At 46.6% G+C, this 19382-nt stretch overlaps 1 protein-coding gene across 1 annotated transcript; it reads right to left on the bottom strand.

Moving 5' to 3' along the window:
* Positions 1-3989: 3989 nt before the first annotated feature.
* Positions 3990-4819, bottom strand: LOC116220957 (keratin-associated protein 10-5-like). Its single transcript, XM_031569877.1, has 2 exons — positions 4638-4819; positions 3990-4392 (listed from the first exon to the last, which is right to left on the bottom strand). The coding sequence occupies exons 1-2, from the start codon at positions 4817-4819 to the stop codon at positions 3990-3992; spliced, it is 585 nt and encodes a 194-aa protein (XP_031425737.1).
* Between the last annotated feature and the right edge of the window lie 14563 nt (positions 4820-19382).

Here is a 19382-nt window from a genome sequence, read left to right as displayed (position 1 = left end):
CTTTACAGCACTTTACACTACTTTACAACACTTTAAACCATAACAAACATGACACAACCGGCATCGCACCTCACTTTACAGCACTTTAAACCATAACAAACATGACCCTACCACCACAACACTTCACTTTGTAGCATGTTAAAACCTAACCCGACAATACCTTCTACAATAAGCAGAATGATCAGTAATCACCACAATACATGGTATAGTTAGCAGCAACCCACAGTTAACAATAACTAGCATGATGGGTTGAACAATAATCAGCATAGCACTAAAGGTAACCGTCATGAGACTATAAAAAAAACCAATGAGGAATCAGCTAATAGTTCCCTTGAAACAGGAACCAATAGAACACCCCAGTGGATGGGGTTCAAATAATTTGGTCAAACTGTAAAAGAGCAGTAACCCACACAGATTCCTGCTCTTTATTTTTGAAGCAAATATCCTCTAGTCTCTGAATGCCAACCACCATACGCCTACCTGCTGTGTGTGTGTGTGTGTGTGTGTGTGTGTGTGTGTGTGTGTGTGTGACTGGGTGACTGATAAGAGAACACATTTCACTGCAGGACTGGAGGTCTGTATGTGTTTCACTGCAGTGTGTGTGTGTGTGTGTGTGAGTGAGTGTGAGTGTGCAGGGTGCATTTTGCACCATCTTATTGTTCTCTACCTTAGAGCAGAGTTGTCATGACGAGGTCTCCTTGACAGCATGAGTTGTTACTCAGTGGAAGGTTAGAACAGAAGAAGGAGGAAGGCTGAATCGCTAAGGAGGAGGATGAGGAGGAGGAGGAGGAAGGGTGGGGTGACAGCTGAAGCGCTAAGGAGGAAGAGGAAGGGCGGGGTGATGGCTGAATCACCGAGAGCGAGAACAGGAAGGACGGGGGGGTGAAGGACATGTCACTAGACTGGGCTAGAACTCACCCGACCAGTTGAGCCAGTCAGGTAGGAAGATGCACAGGAGCTCCAAACAACCCACACATCTGTCTAGTGCTACTGTTATCAGCAGGTGGAACTGTGTGCTAATATTAACACTGTCAATAATGAAGAGTACTGATTGTGAGTTTTAAAATGAGGGCATAGGTAAATGGCAGCTCTATGAAGGTTAAAGTGATGGCATGCTCAATCAGAACCTCAGCCCAGCTCCCTTTTGCTCCGGCCCACGCTTCTCGCTTGTGTGTGTGTGTGTGTGTGTGTGTGTGTGTGTGTGTGTGTGTTTGTTTTCCTTCGCCCTTGTGAGACTCGACCTTCTTTGTTTGCCAGAGCGAATGTGTGTGTGGAAGCAGTGTGTGTGTGTGTGTGTGGACGGGCTGTGGGATTTGCTGGCTTCCCAGAGACTCTGTGTGTGTGTGTGTGTGTGTGTGTGTGTGTATGTGTGTGTGTGAGAAGGGGCCGTGTGTGTGTGTGTGTGTGTGTGTGTGTGTGTGTGTGTGAGAAGGGGCCGTGTGTGTGTGTGTGTGTGTGTGTGTGTGTGTGTGTGTGTGTGTGTGTGTGTGTGTGTGTGGCTGATCACAGATCAGTGTGCAGCATAATGGGAAGAGGAGCAGAGCATTGAAACAGGAGATTGGAAAATGAGGGGGAATAATAGTTCAGGAGATGATCGGTCATCTGCAAAGACCTGAAGTTCTTACTGTTTGATTATTGTAGTGTGCAAACATGCACACACACACACACACACGCACGCACACACACACACACACACAAACACACCAACACCGACACGCACACACAAACACCAACACACACACACACACACACACACACACACACACACAAACATGATGCAAAGGTGCACACAGCATGAAAGCAATTCCATTGTCAAGGCGTAATGCTTATGCTAGCCATATTTGAGCATGCACATGAGTTTGTGCGTGTGTGTCAGTGTGTGTGTGTGTGTGTGTGTGTTTGTGTGTCAGAGAGAGTGAGTGGGTGCATATGCGAGTGAGTGAGTGAGTGTGTAAATGCCTTTTCTTCAGGTAGAGGGACTGATTTGTCTTTGTCTGCTGTGAGCATAAGCAATGACAGTTTTGAGTAATATCCACGCGTGCTGTTTGCACCACCCTGCACCTCCGTCACGTGCCTGGGTGGAGGGGCCTGTTGGATTTGTGTTGGAGGGCAGAGGAGGCTAGCACGAGAGAAGAGGAGGAGAAGGAGGAGGAGGAGGAGGAAGAGGAAGAGAATGCATGGAGCTCAGCCAGCCGAATGATTTCAGCATGAGATGAGACTGAGGCCTCATTACGACTCATAGATCAGCGGAGGACATGCTTGATGACGGAAGTCCACTGCAACAATCTAATATTAGAACAATCCAAAGTTCTAATTCTAATTCTAACATTCTGATATTCTAACATTCTGACATTCTAGAATTTAAATTATAAAGACACAATCCCATTCTAACATTCTCACATCGCCTTGTCGTCTTCATTGCTGTGAGGGCCTGAGGCTGTCGAGGCACAGCAAGCTTTACTGTTACAGGGGTCAGGGTTATGGCAGGGATCATGGATGACAATCTAAAGAACACGTCACAGGTCAACCAAACAAAGTCAATAAGTGGTATACGTGGTTGTTAATGTGGGTCTGGCGGTGGACAGCTGCAGAGTGAGGGAAACGCTCCAGGGTTGCTGGGCACCAGTTCCTTCAGGTTGCCCGGGGGTCTGGGATGGGAATGCTGTGCTACTGAGGGCAGTGTGGTTGGGTTTCTGTGTTGCTTCCTCAGAGTTCACGTCAGCAAGGTGTTAAGCTGGTCCCCCTATCTCAGGTGGGATCACAGCATAGTCACAGACTTAGAGAGCTTACATCTCAATTCACACACACATATACACACAGTTCAAACACCCCCTCCGCACACACACACACACACACACACACACACACACATACGCATATACACACACAAACAGACACTGTACAAACACACATACATACACATATCACACACACTGTATAACCCCCCCCACACACACACACACACTCACAAAAACACACCCGTACAGTGACATGCTGTGATTTAATGAGACAATGTGATAAGAGAGCAGGTGTAGAGCAGCATGGTGCGTGTCTGTGACCGTGTGTGTGACCGTGTGTGTGTGTGTATGAAGGCATTCACAGATGGCCTGTTGGAGGGTTGGGTGGAGACCAGAGGAGGCGGTCCTCAGCATTATGCCTCTCTGCTGATATACATGTGTCTAGAATGCTGAATGCAGCGTGTCAAAATGATAATGGGTGTTAAATGTGTGGGTGAGATCGAATGAGCTCAGCCCGGGGTAGATAAGGAAGAAGCCTTATATGTTCACTGGTGCACCCCAATTAGTGATCATTTAGCTCCTCTTCTAATTAGGTTACCAGGGCTAACCCTGCCCTGCAAGACAACAGAAGGAGAACATACCAAAGGCCTCAGAAAGGGCTGTCACACTGGAGTTATCAGTGGATTTTCAGGAAAGTGTGTGTGTGTGTGTGTGTGTGTGTGTGTGTGTGTGTGTGTGTGTGTGTGTGTGTGTGTGTGTGTGTGTGTGTGTGAGAGAGAGAGAGACCCATGGGCCGTGTACATGTATGTTTAGAGGCAGGAGAGAGTGTGTGTGTGAGAGTGAAGGAGAGAGAGTGAGGATTTGTTTGTGTGTGTTTGTGCGTGTGTATGTGACCCTAAGCTAACCCCATCGGCTGATGTAGCAGGAAAGCAAATGGTTGTGAATGCGGGGTAGATTCACCACCTTGATAGACGTGTGTGTGTGTGTTTGTGTGCGTGTGTGCGTGTGTGCGTGTGTGTGTGTGTGTGTGTGTGATTGATAAACGGCCAAAACGACAAACAACAGAAAGGCAGAAAACCAAACAAATAGCCCTACACAGTGCGTGTGTGTGTGTTTATGTGCCTATGTGTATGCACACATGTGTGTGTGTGTGTGTGATTATTGTTCCATTTGTGTTGGACTGTGGACTGATGAGTCTTCAGCATGGGATGATGTTACCTTTGTGTTCTTAACAGAAGAGAGAGACATCACTTACCCTTTGAAGCAGGGCATCACATCACAGAGCTGTGTATTCTGCACGCTCTTGAAGCAGGGCATCACATCACAGAGCTGTTTATTCTGCACGCTCTTGAAGCAGGGGATCACAGAGCTGTGTATTCTGCACACTCTTGAAGCGCTCTTGAAGCAGGGCATCACATCACAGAGCTGTGTATTCTGCACACTCTTGAAGCAGGGGATCACATCACAGAGCTGTGTATTCTGCACACTCTTGAAGCAGGGGATTACATCACAGAGCTGTGTATTCTGCACACTCTTGAAGCAGGGGATTACATCACAGAGCTGTGTATTCTGCACGCTCTTGAAGCAGGGCATCACATCACAGAGCTGTGTATTCTGCACACTCTTGAAGCAGGGGATCACAGAGCTGTGTATTCTGCACACTCTTGAAGCAGGGGATCACATCACAGAGCTGTGTATTCTGCACACTCTTGAAGCAGGGGATCACAGAGCTGTGTATTCTGCACACTCTTGAAGCGCTCTTGAAGCAGGGGATCACATCACAGAGCTGTGTATTCTGCACGCTCTTGAAGCAGGGGATCACAGAGCTGTGTATTCTGCACACTCTTGAAGCGCTCTTGAAGCAGGGGATCACATCACAGAGCTGTGTATTCTGCACACTCTTGAAGCAGGGGATCACATCTTGAAGCGCTCTTGAAGCAGGGGATCACATCACAGAGTTGTGTATTCTGCACACTCTTGAAGCAGGGGATCACATCACAGAGCTGTGTATTCTGCACACTCTTGAAGCAGGGGATCACATCAGAGAGCTGTGTATTCTGCACACTCTTCACGCAGGGCATCACATTACAGAGCTGTGTATTCTGCATGTGTCTGTGTCAGTGACCGTAGGGATTGAGAGATCCTGTTGTTGCCCTCCAGCCGACTGCAGTAAAAGCCTCCTTTCCCATCCCTGCAAGTTCGCCCGGACAAAGAGGCCAGACGGGCAGACTGTCATCAGCTCAGCAAAAACTTCAGCCGCAGCAGAGTGTCTCACGAGCTTCTCACATAATCTCACCGGCGGCTCACCAGCAGCTCACCAGCATCTCACCAATTTGTTTTGTTTGGACTGTTTAATTGTATTTTATTTGATAATTAATTTGTTTAATTGTATTTTATTTGATAATTAATAGAGCTCTCTTTTCTTTTGTATTATTGTCTTATTGTTATTATCATTATTGTTATTATTATATCATTATATTTATTAAAACTATTGTATTTACCATAAATTGTATATGCTTTTATTATTGTCAGTTTTCTCCCCCCTCCAATGCCGAGCCTAGAACTAGCCTAACCACACTAATAACTACGAGAACCCGAAGCACCTCTATCCTAGCGATAGAGGTCATAGGCAAAGATTGTTCCGCTCCCAGTTGAGTACAGGGGCGCTACATAAACTTGGCTGTACCGTCTCAGCCATTTATCTCACCAGCCAGTGTCTCACCAGAGTCTCACCAGACTCTCACCAGAGTCTCACCACCAGCATCTCACGAGCGCCATAAAGGATGTGGACCACATGAGAGATCCATACTCTAGCCTCACCCTGATGGACTCCAGTCTTCTGATCCTTTATCAGTACCACTTTGCAGCCTTAAAATGCCATTCAGGCTTATAGGACTGTGTCTCAACCTTTCACTTGGTCTGCACAAGATAAACAGAGAGGACCACTCCTCATCCAGACACACACACACACACACACACACACACACACACACACACACACACACACACACACACACACACACACACACACACACACACACACACACACACACACACACAGGTGTTGGTCTGCACATGATGAACAGAGTGGTCCACTCCTCATCCAGACACACACACACACACACACACACACACACACACGTGTAGGTGTTGGTCTGCACATGATGAACAGAGAGGTCCACTCCTCACCCAGACACACACACACACACACACACACACACACACACACACACACGTAGGTGTTGGTCTGCACATGATGAACACAGAGGTCCACTCCTCATCCAGGCACATGATGAACACACACACACACACACACACACACACACACACACACACACACACATGTAGGTGTTGGTCTGCACATGATGAACAGAGAGGTCCACTCCTCATCCAGACACACACACACACACACACACACACACACACACACACACACACATGTAGGTGTTGGTCTGCACATGATGAACATAGAGGTCCACTCCTCATCCAGACACACAGAGAGGTCCACTCCTCATCCAGGCACACACACACACACACACACACACACACACACGTAGGTGTTGGTCTGCACATGATGAACACAGTGGTCCACTCCTCATCCAGACACACACACACACACACACACACACGTAGGTGTTGGTCTGCACATGATGAACACAGTGGTCCACTCCTCATCCAGGCACACACGTGTAGGTGGACGAGAAAAACATCATCTGTGTCCATTTGCTTTGTTGCCACTCAAGTGGATAATTGCACCCTCACAAAATGGCAGCTCCTTCTATCCCAGAGGCCTGGCTGCATATGAGAATGCAGCGTTTGAGAATATTGCAGAGGCCAAGTGTGAAGGAACAGGCGAAAAAAAACTGGGGCGCTTGGGAAACAGCAGCATCAGATGAAAAGGCCTGATGTTTGGAGGCCATTAAAATTCATGAGAGTGTGTTTGTCATTCTTTCTCTGTGTGTAAACACTTTGGGGCTGCACAGCCCCTTCACACACACACATACGCGCGCGCACGCGCCAGACACACACACACACACACACACACAAACCTCATTCATCTCAGCCAGGCAGGGTGACGGTGTGCAGGAGTTTTTTTTTAGAGATATTATATTTTATTTTATTTTATTCAATTTTTCGTCATTCTCGTCTACACACACACACATATACTCATACGCACACACACTCACACTCACACACACCATTGGTCAAACACTGCCATGACACTTTAACAGTGAAAAAACAAACGGTGCTCACTCTGTAGAAGGAAGTGTTCTCTCTCACAGTCACACACAGACTCGCAAGCACGCACGCACACACACACACACACACACACACACACACACACACGTCCTGCATGAGGGAGCCTCTAATGTTTTGTCTCTGTTTCTCTTGTAGACAGACCCTACAGGCCGTGTTAATATCTCAGACACACCTGCAGCTTTCTGCTTTGCCTGCGAACAATGAGAAGAGGACAGGACAGACTTTATGCTGCAGGTCTTCTTCATGCTCATACGAGGCCTCGTGGCCTAGGGTCGGAAGACAAATATCGATTAGGTGCTGAATGCACACACACACACACACCTGCCCACACACACACACACACACGCACACACAAACAGACACACGCACACACACACACAGACACACACACACACACTAGGATGGGAAGCCAAATATGGATTAGGTGCTGAATGCTGGAGAAGGGGTTGAGCATCTGAAGTGGATACTCCTCACGAGCTCTGAGATCCACACACACACACACACTCCTCACAAGCTCTGAGATCGACACAGAATTAAGTCCACTGAATGTGGAAATGCGGTTGCATATTGCATATTCCCCCCAAGGCTCCACAAATCATTTGTCAGTTGCTTATTAACCTGAAGACTTGGTGTCTAAAACCTGCATACACGAGCTGCCCTGTGTGAGTTTCACTGAGGGATAGGCTGAGTTGCTCTGCTCTAGGGGGGATTTTGAGGCAGTAATTTCAGCTCTAAAGACTTGGGCCGTGTGATGATCTGTACGCCACAACCACCGATGTCATAGCCTTGACTACTGCAACGCCCTCCTAACGGGCCTGCCGGCTTGCGTGGTGAAACCACTACAGATGATCCAGAACGCGGCGGCGCGTCTGGTGTTCAACCAACCGAAAAGGGCACACGTCACCCCGCTACTCATTGAGCTCCACTGGCTGCCGGTAGCTGCTCGCATTAAGTTCAAGTCACTTATGCTTGCCTACAGAGTGCTTGCTGGTTCTGCTCCCACCTTCTATCCCTAATGTTGGTGGTTATTTACATTTACATTTAGTCATTTAGCAGACGCTTTTGTCCAAAGCGACGTACAAGGGAGAGAACAGTCAAGCTAAGAGCAAAAAAAACATGGTGTAACAATAAATACTACTTTACATAAGAATTTGAAAAACGACCTAGAAAGGAAAAAGAAGTGCAGAAATGTAACTGCTGAAGTGCAAGTTAAGCGCTAGTCAAGGTGCCAGTTAGGAAGGGAGGTGCTCTCTGAAGAGTTGGGTCTTCAGAAGCTTCTTGAAGGTAGAGAGGGACGCCCCTGCTCTGGCAGTACTAGGCAGTTTGTTCCACCAACGTGGAACTACAAATGAGAATAGTCTGGATTGCCGTGCTTGCACAGACGGCAGTGCCAAACGACGCTCACTAGACGAGCGCAGCGTCCTGGGTGTAACATTTGCCCCTTACAAGCAGGGCTGTAGTGGAGGGTACGCGCACGTAAACGCCGTTTACGCACCTCTGGAATTTTGGAAATAGCGTTTACGCACCTCTAAATATCGTTTACGCACCTCAAAGTTTCCTGGGCCTTGTATTCTGCCGTTGGAATAATCAGAAATAATTTTGGTGTCATTTTAAAACACCTATATTTCAAATTGTTGAACATATAAACGCTGTAGTCTGAATAATTTTCATCTGCGCTGTATTATGGTCTGTGACCCTCCAATCGGTGTCTTGGCTACGGCGGCGACACCAATCAGGATCCAGGAAGTATGTAAACACATACACGTTGTGGATTAGCCTGCCTGTCTCTGTTCGGAATGGATTAATTAGCCATGGATATCAGGCGATTTTTGAAGAGACCATCAGTGCTCCCACTCCCACAGATGCCCGCAAAATGCCTCAAGTACAAAGTAAGACTGAAGAAGATCAATTCACGTTTTTAAACGTTGTTTTGGTTCGGACAACATCGCATTAAGACAGGGACACACTCTATTAATAACGTGCTTGCAAATACGATGATGCAGGTTACAAGCCAGCCTTCCCGGTGCCATCTAAATATGCCTAGTAAAACGTCAATTATTTTAGCAATTGAAGATGCATGAGTAATTATCATCACGCGTATCGCTGTAGATTAGGCTAATTCATTGAAAATTGTAGATAGATTCTTTGCAAACCAGTTAGACATAGCTAAGTGAATTGCTAAATGAAATGTTTTAGATTAGCTATAGAATCTTCCATTTTCGCGGTCAAGGTGAAATATAAGTGTAGCAGAAAAGAAACAGCAGAACAAACATAAACCCGACCGGTGAGGCAGAGGTACTGTTTGCCTCCCCTCCGTGATTTTTTTTTTTATGTCAGATCAGCAATACTAAGAAGGTTCTACGCATGCGCTCAACCCAGTTTGTGAGGGATTGCGCAATCTGAGATGAGGCACAGCCTCCCCTGCGTCTTAATATAGCAATTGTGTTATTGTGTTGAGTTGACATTGGAGGTTTCTCCAATGGTTAAAGAACAGGGAAAGTGTTTAATTGCAGCATGGTTTCTTTTTATATTATACTTTTCAGCTGTAACACTCAGGGCCTGTTTCCAGAGGCCTTACATTTTTTTGTAGGTCCTATAGAGGTCCTTTCTTTTGTCTCCCCCTCCACCCCCTTCATTGTTGTGAGGCCTACACATACTTTTCTTTACTGTTTTCTTGAAATTGAATAAACTACAAACACATGTATTCACTGTCATTGATTTAATATGACTTTAACTGATAACATAATGGAATATAGCCAGGACAGCCTTACAGAGTCGCGACGCTTTATGTTGCGTTGCTTCGCGTCGAGGTCTGTCTGATCACAAAATTCATAGTTTACCCACCTCTAATTTTATCACTACAGCCCTGCTTACAAGAGCATTTAGGTACCAAGCTGTGGAGGATAGACTTCTTGAAAAGTCAAGATGGAGACAATGAAGAGGAGGACAAGGAGTCATTCCCTACCAGGAGTCTTTCTCTCCAGGCTTGTGAGAGAGAGTGAAAGAGAGAGAGAGAGAGAGAGAGAGAGAGAGAGGCGTCCCTATCACATCTGTGAGGGTTAAGCTTGTGAGAGAGAGAGAGAGAGAGAGCGAGAGAGAGGAGTCCCTAACACAGCTGTCAGGGTTAGGGTTGTGAGAGAGAGAGAAAGAGAGAGAGAGAGAGAGAGGCGTCCCTAACACAGCTGTCAGATTTAGGCTTGCCCATGTTCATTTGTACCCAGATAGTTGGTTGATGCTCTGAATAACATGTTAGCAAAGGAACCTGCTAGAACCTCCACACCAATTTCCCTCAGTCCAGCTAATGGGACCAGAACATCCACACCAATCCTCCTCAGTCCAGCTAATGGAACCAGAACATCCACACCAATCCTCCTCAGTCCAGCTAATGGAACCAGAACATCCACACCAATCCTCCTCAGTCCAGCTAATGGAGGATGCAGCTCCTCAGTCCAGCTAATGGAGGATGCAGCTCCTCAGTCCAGCTAATGGAGAATGCAGCTCCTCAGTCCAGCTAATGGAGAATGCAGCTCCTCTCTGTTTGCTGTGGGAGCACATGAGTTCACTCTGCCTATCATTAAAGTTGGGCCGTCTGCTGTCAATTAGTGAATTATGAGTGTAGAGGAGGAGGTTTTACTCACAGACTCATAAAACACATCCATGTTGTTTATTCTCCTTTTTAGACATGAATGCTTGAAGGAGGGGGAGGGTTGCTACATAAATCTTGAAGTACACGGTGGAAAACACATAAATAAAACAAAATAATTTATTTGGTCACGGAGGATCACTGAGATTGGATGGCATTCTGTTGATTTGGCTTTAAAAGAAACGTTAGTCTCAAAAGGCCTGCCACAAATGCAATCTCTCCAAATGGATTGCCTTTTCACTCGACTGGCCTGGTTTCGTTTCTGGCCAAAAGCAGGCAGTGTTAAATGTAATTGAGTCTCTACTCCATCTTGCAGATTTTCTGTGATTATGTCTGGAGAGTGGCGTCGTGGGACTGGCCCCCTTAAGCTTGGTTGGGCCTGGGTGGGGCCTCCTGGGTAATCACCCCTGGCAAAGACAACACAGTTAAAAGGTTCAGATACAGCTTCAGGGAACACGTCAACTAGTCCATCATAAGTTGGTTCTCAATCACGTTCTCTGGTAGGACATAAAATATTTTTACATCCGAAAAGATTGCCTCGCAGTAGTGAACCGTGTCCCCACCATAACCTACACCACTCAACAGAGACGCGACGGAGTTGAAATCACATAAATGATCAGTAGATGAGGCAGGCGGCAGATATCTGCCGCGAGGAACGAACAGTGTTAGCAGTTTGCGGTTACATTTGAAACTGCCGGAATTCAGTCAGTCTGACACCAGCGCTGAACACAAATTACGCTCGCACCCACAAATGAGATTCCTCTTAGTGGATTTGTGAATCGCATTGAATAAGCCAAAAGACCCATTCAAGCAATTTAATTAAAACCCTTATCATCATATTTGCAAACTACTTTAGTACAATGACTGATAGTTTTGTCTTGAAGCAAACAGTGCGGTGAAGCACAGTGCGCTCGGTGTAAAACGAATGAATTATTCTTCATGCTCTCCCCAGGCCTCTCTCCATCTCTCTCTCTCTCCTTCTCTTTATGCTCTCTCTCTCTCTCCTTCTCTTTATGCTCTCTCTCTCTCTCCTTCTCTTTATGCTCTCTCTCTCTCTCTCCTTGTCTTTATGCTCTCTCCATCTCTCTCCTTCTCTTTATGCTCTCTCCATCTCTATCTCTCTCTCCTTCTCTTTATGCTCTCTCCATCTCTCTCCCTCTCCTCAGGCCTCCAGCCTCCTCGTGAACGCGTCTTATCATAGAGGAGCCCAGACGACATCTCTGTCACTCTTTCACACTCTTCTCATGCCTCTCTCCTTCTCTCATTCTCCATCTCTCTCTCCTCTTTATGCTCTCTCCATCTCTCTCTCTCTCCTCTCTCCTTATGCTCTCTCCTTCTCTCTCTCTCCTCTCCCCCTCTCTTTATGCTCTCTCCATCTATCTCTCCTTCTCTTCTTCTCTTTATGCTCTCTCTCTCTCTCCTTCTCTTTATGCTTTCTCCATCTCTCTCTCCTTCTCTTTATGCTCTCTCCATCTCTCTCTTCTCTCCCCTTCTCTTTATGCTCTCTCCATCTCTCTCTCTCTCCTTCTCTTTATGCTCTCTCTCTCTCTCCTTCTCTTTATGCTCTCTCTCTCTCTCCTTCTCTTTATGCTCTCTCCATCTCTCTCCTTCTCTTTATGCTCTCTCCATCTCTCTCTCTCTCTCCTTCTCTTTATGCTCTCTCCATCTCTCTCCCTCTCCTCAGGCCTCCAGCCTCCTCGTGAACGCGTCTTATCATAGAGGAGCCCAGACTACATCTCTGTCACTCTTTCACACTCTTCTCATGCCTCTCTCCTTCTCTCATTCTCCATCTCTCTCTCCTCTTTATGCTCTCTCCATCTCTCTCTCTCTCCTCTCTCCTTATGCTCTCTCCTTCTCTCATTCTCCATCTCTCTCTCCTCTTTATGCTCTCTCCATCTCTCTCTCTCCTCTCTCCTTATGCTCTCTCCTTCTCTCATTCTCCATCTCTCCCCCTCTCTTTATGCTCTCTCCATCTCTCTCTCCTTCTCTTTATGCTCTCTCCATCTCTCTCTTCTCTCCCCTTCTCTTTATGCTCTCTCCATCTATCTCTCCCTCCTCTTTATGCTTTCTCCATCTCTCTCTCCTTCTCTTTATGCTCTCTCCATCTCTCTCTTCTCTCCCCTTCTCTTTATGCTCTCTCCATCTCTCTCTCCTTCTCTTTAGCCCCTCTCCATCTCTCTCTCCCTCTTCTCTTCTTCTCTTTATGCTCTCTCCATCTCTCTCTCCTGCTCACAGCTGATAGAGCAGGAGAGCTGCTCCTGACGGAACAGGAGTCGTTATGTTTATGATAGGAGTCGTTATGTTCAGAGCAGAAGTCGTTATGTTCATAACAGGAGTCGTTATGCTCCTGTAATGGCTCCTATCCCTCAGCCGGAGAAGCAGCCATTTAAGAACATTAGGGTCATTGATCTAACTCCCAGGGAGCAGATATCCTGATTGTCCACCCTCTACTGTATGTCGCCCTGCTGTTGTCCTGCTGTCTCCCTGCTTTGGTCTTGCTGTCTCCCTGCTGTGGCCCTGTCGCCCTGCCGTGGCCCTGTCGCCCTGCCGTGGCCCTGTCTCCCTGCTGTCTCCCTGTTGTCGTCCTGCTGTGGCCCTGCTGTTTCCCTGCTGTTGTCCTGCTGTCTCCCTGCTTTGGTCTTGCTGTCTCCCTGCTGTGAACCTGTCATCCTGCCGTGGTCCTGTCTCCCTGCTGTCTCCCTGCTGTGGCCCTGTTTGGCTAGGGTCATAATATTCAGCACTCAGGGAGAAGCTGAGACATGGGAAACACATGTGGAATGGTGAGACATGTGGAATGGTGAGACATGAGGAATGGTGATATATTTCGAAATGGTGAGACATGTGGAATGTTGAGATATGTGGAATGGTGATATATGTGGAATGGTGAGACATGTGGAATGGTGAGACATGTGGAATGAGAGATATGAGAGTGAGGTGAGTGAGATGAATACATGAATGTTTTGCTTCTGCTAAATATATAAACGTGCTGAATCAAGGACCTTCCCTGTTTCTGTGAGTGCGGCGCTGCCTCAGAGATGGGAAATGCCGGGGGAGGCGTTTGAGCATCTAATGAGAGCTGAAGGAGAGGTGCATCGACAGCACAGGCACAGCCTCTGCTGCTTCTTTATTCAGGGTGACATACTTCATATGCCACCGTTTCCACAAAAACACTTACACCCCCAGTCTTTACCCTGAATAATGCAATGTTTTGTACATCTTTAGTGCAGTCTTTCATTCTAATACAGACTAATACATCATGTGACATAAACATGGCTTCTTTTGAGGAGTGGAATGTGTGTGTGTGAGTCTGTGTGAGTTTGAGTGTGTGTGTGTGTGTGTGTGTGTGTGTGTGTGTGTGTGTGTGTGTGTGTGTGTGTGTGTGTGTGTGTGTGGCTCATCCTGCTGTTGTCACTGCATGTGATTTTCCCCTTGGATATGCTTGACACAGAAACACGTCCCCCATTTCAGAGTGAGTCACACACACACACACACACACACACACACACACACACACACAATGGTGTGTTTGTCAGCGTCTAATCTCTTATGAAAAGCTAATATTTGAATGGTGAAATGTGAAGCGTGTGCAGATGAGGTAGCATCCATGCCAGGCCGTGCAGCAGGCCTATCTCAGCAGACACGAAGCCATCCTGAAAAGGAAAAGAAAAGCATGTGTTTCTGGCTGGGTTAACTGCATTCATCCCCGAGGAACAGGGAAATGTGTGCTGAAGAGATACACTCCTCTTATTTTGTAAGATCTGCAGAGATGGACTGCTCTTATTTAGTGACTAGAGTAGAAATGGCTGTTCTTATTAAGTGACTGAAGTAGAAATGCACTGTTCTTATTTAGTAACTAAAATAGAAATGCACTGTTCTTATTTAGTGACTAAAGTAGAAATGGACATTGACTGTTCTTATTTAGTGACTAACGCAGAGATGCACTGTTGTTATTTAGTGACTAGAGTAGAAATGGCTGTTCTTATTAAGTGACTAACACAGAGATGGCTGCTCTTATTTAGTGACTAGAGTAGAAATGGCTGCTCTTATTTAGTGACTAACGCAGAGATGCACTGTTGTTATTTAGTGACTAACTCAGAGATGCACTGTTGTTATTTAGTGACTAACGCAGAGATGCACTGTTGTTATTTAGTGACTAACGCAGAGATGCACTGTTCTTATTTAGTGACTAACGCAGAGATGCACTGTTGTTATTTAGTGACTAACGCAGAGATGCACTGTTGTTATTTAGTGAGGTCATGCAGAGACACAATGTCCTTCTGTAGTTGTTAGCTTCTTCAGAATACTACCATGACACATCATCTCCATTTGCAAAGGTAGATGGTCCTTACACATAAAACAGCCATACTTGATGAGTGATAATACCAGTATGTAGATCTGAACCTATTGTGGTGTCGTGTAGAGGGGGAATAAGAGAGAGTCATTCACAGTCAATGTTTCTGAATAATTGCCCTTAATAGCATTCGATTGTGTCACGTCTTTCAAACCTAGCCCTTCTGTTCTTCTGAAAATGTAGCGACAATGAGCACCGTGTCAGGGCTGAGCGCTGGGGCACTGCTGGGGGCGTGTCAATCTCCCCTTCAGCACGGCTCCCTCGCAGCGAGGCTGCTCCAGTCTGAGATCACATTAAGCAGGTTCAAAGAGTTTAAAGAGCGCCAGGAGGCTGTCGTCAGCTCAGTCACACATCTGGAGCCGCCATGACTCATTCGGTTATCAGTGAACCGCAGTCTTATGTGAAATCATTTTATTTAAAGGGTGACGGGATGATAAGCCATGTAGAAATATAATTTTTTCTCAGATAGAATAAAACAACCAGACGGCAGATATATATAAAAAAAACAGGAGTCTGAATGAACAGCTGTGTCTGGTGTAGATATATAAAGAGCAGGCAGGTGTCTGTGTGAACAGCTGTTTCTGGTGGGGTGTATATGGCATCAAATCAGCTGTGTTTGCCCAGCAGTTTGCCCAGCCCGTCCTCTCTGGGCCACAGCCAGAGGTTAAGAGCACGTTCATCAGGGCATCTACATCTAACCCTAACCCTAGAGCACGTTCATCAGGGCATCAACACCCTATCCCTAGAGCACGTTCATCAGTGCAGCAGTGCCAGTGAGCGCTGTCCCACTGTCCGTGGAGGGCTCAGAAGGGCCTGCAGTTGAGACGGTGAGAGTCTGTGCTAATTGGAAGATGACACTGTTAGCCACGCTCTTCCCATGCAGAGGCCCCAGGTGCCGCTTGATGAAGAGGAACAAATAGTCTCCATTAGCGAGGATGTGGAACGCAGCCCAAGTGCAGAGAAACCACCAAAGCACAACCTTCTCTGTGTCACTGTGTGTGTGTGTGTGTGTGTGTGTGTGTGGGTGTGTGTGTGTGTGTGAGTGTGTGTGTGTGTATCAGTATCAGTACATAGCTACCTTGTGTAGCCAACCAGATGATACCATCACAGATAGTAACGGAATTCCACTGAATGATGCAACCGGTCCAATTAGAGCTACACGGGTGTATGTGTGTGTGTGTGTGTCAGTGTGAGTGTGTGTGTGTGTGTGTGTGTGTGTGTGTGTGTCAGTGTGAGTGTGTGTGTATCAACCTGTCCAAGTAGAGCTACACGGATTTGTGTGTGTGTGTTTGTCAGTGTGAGTGTGTGTGTATCAACCTGTCCCAGTAGAGATACACGGCCAGAAGCTCTGAGCAGTTCTGTGGCTGCTATACGCAATCCTGACCAAAATACTCAGTAATAATAATAACAATACATCTGTTTGTGTTCATCATCATTCTTTGAAAAGGGTGGAATGATCATCTTTGTTTTGCACAATTAACCAGAAGAATTACCCATTTTACATTGAAGTGTATTTTTACAGATTGTTTTGTACATAGAGCAGTTCTAGGCAGTTGAGGCAGTCCTCTGTGAAACTCAGACATGTTCGCTATCCTGCTGGGGGAGTAGAGGAGAGGGAGCGCAGCGCAACCCCATCAGTCCTGGAGCGCCACGCTGCGAGGAAAACCAGATCCAATCAATTCCTGACCTTGAGGAGCAACTGGCCTACAGATGAAAAGCTGTGATTCAGGAGTTTCTTCGTCAGAGACAGATAGGTGCACAGGACAAGCCAAATGCCAGGAAGAAACAAAGCTGACAGCTCATATGAAAGACAGATGCTGCACACAGTCTCACACACAGAGACAGGACTGGCTAACAGCTAACCCTTAGCCTGACTGCCTAACTCAGAGCAGCTAACAGCTAACAGCTAACCCTTAGCCTGACGGCCTAACTTAGATCAGCTAACAGCTAACCCTTAGCCTAACTGCCAAACTCAGAGCTGCTAACAACTATTTCTTCTCCTTTGTGAACAGAACTTGTATACCTAACCCAGAGTGAACATGTACACCTAACCCTCATCCTCAATGGCTAACACGTAGGCCTAACCCTGAACAGCTAACCCTCATCTTCAATAGCTAACATGTAGGCCTAACCAGAACATCTAACCCTCATCCCCAGAAGCTAATGCATTAAACTAACCCAGAACAGCTAACCCTAAGACATCACCTAAACCAGGACAGACATATCTGTATACTGTATATCCAGACACAGATGGGTCTTTGCTTAACCTGGGTAACAGGACTGTGTGTAACCCTGGGTGACGTATCTGTGTGTAACCCTGGGTGACGTGTCTGTGTGTAACCCTGGGTGACGTGTCTGTGTGTAACCTTGGGTGCAGGGACGTGCACAGGAATTTTGAAAGGCAGTTGCTCTGCCCTGGAAAAAAGGGGCAACCGCCGCTGCCACGCCCCCGTCCCCTGGACGCATATTTTGCCTATATCCTTTTAAACTCTCACTAACCGCCGCTGCCACGCCCCCGTCCCCTGGACGCTTATTCCGCGATTATTTTATCTAGGCACACATGAAGTTCTGCAGCCGTAATACTATTTAAAAATATATATATATTTCCTTCGGAGGGGCAACTTCAGTCGAGGAGGGCAAACGGGCAGTTGCCCGAGCAACCTTAGCCCCCTTCTGTGCACGTCCCTGCTTGGGTGACCGGTCTGTGTGTAAACCATTTGAAAGGATCAGGGAAAAACTTCACGTCTGCATTAATAGGAGCTTCAAAACACAAAATGTCTGTCTCAGAATATGGCAATTCAATCTCCGAGCCTCTGGTGTATGAGTGTGTTTGTGTGAGTGCATGTGTATTTGTATAAGTGTGTGTATGGAAATTACTGTGATAAGCAACAGCACATTAGTCAGATTATCTGAAGCTGATGGCAGCTGATTGGGGTCAGGCGAGGTGTGGCGCACACACACACACACACACACACACACACACACACACACACATAGGCGAGTGTGGCAGCTGATTGTGTGAAAGTCAATCAGACTTACGCTTCTTATTGTAGCAGTGAGGTTCACGCTCCTGGTCCCTCACTCAGAACTCACTCATTTCTCTGTAGATGGTGCTGTGACACACACACACACACACACACACACACACACACGCACACACACACACAGAGAGAGAGAGAGAGATACACACACACTCTGCATCTAATCCAGCCTCTCATTCAGCTGAAGAAGAAGCGAAAGCAAGCCACTGGTGCTCAACATCATGAAAGAAACATCTGCTGTGATTAACAGTCTGCACTGAATCCATCAAATGCAGACACACACACACACACACACACACACACACACACAAACACACACACACGCTGGAGGCCAGAACACAGCGCTGAGCCACAGAAGAATGGAGCCATGTGAATGTACAGTATGCTAATATGGCTGTGTTCTATTTTTAAAGCTAATCTCCCTTTTGTGATGCTTCCATGTACTGTATACTGCGTTCAGGCACACAGTATGTCAGTATAGTGTTCTTCATTACCTACATTCGACATTTAGTATGCCAGAGTAGTGTACAGTATGCAGTGAACTACTCAGCCGTATTACCTGTCATCATCCATTTAGTATGCCAGTGAAGTGTACTCGGTTATCTTTGTTAACAGTGTGGTTTGACAAGAGGCTTCATGTAATTCACACAAAAACTACAACAACATGATTTCTTCATACTGTTGTGTTTCGGATCCTTTTTAATTCCATGTGTCTTACCGATGTATCCAGGCAAAATCATTTATACAATATGTGTATTTAAAAATGCAAAGCCGTCAAGCCAATCTATTATCTTAATTAATTAATACATAATTTATGTTATTTCGGGGAAATACAATATAGTAAAACTGTACAACAAAGACCACAAGACCCAGAAACTGGAGTACAATAATGAGCGTAAACCGCTGCAATTCAAAGAAACTCATCGTTGGCGGGCCTCTCTACCCACCAGGGCTTTTCGATGGAGAGGCTGTCACTGCAGGGGCCACAGAGGGGGCCCTGCCACAGCGCTTCCGGAACAATCCATCCAATCCTTTTAAAATGAGAGTGGCCTTTCTGAAGAGTGCTTTTCAGAACCGTCCCCTGTTTTGTACTCTTTCAGTCCAATCCTGTGCCAGTGTCTCGGAGTGCTCTGACGAGCTCCGTCTGAGTGTGAACCAGTCGCAGCAGCATCAGCGCAGAGACACGCTGGCAGACACAAATGGCTCTGCCAACGGCCAGGGGAGATTCCACCCACTGCCCCGCGTGGTGTGCCAGAGAGGCTCAGCATCAGGCCACTCCTGTGGATTGGAGATGAGAGTGGGAGACGCAGAGAGGCTCAGCATCAGGCCACTCCTGTGGATTGGAGATG

Source organism: Clupea harengus, chromosome 7, assembly GCF_900700415.2.
Source record: "Clupea harengus chromosome 7, Ch_v2.0.2, whole genome shotgun sequence".
NCBI lineage: Eukaryota > Metazoa > Chordata > Actinopteri > Clupeiformes > Clupeidae > Clupea > Clupea harengus.
Note: the sequence above shows the minus strand (reverse complement) of the source record. Positions and strands in the feature narration are given on the sequence as shown.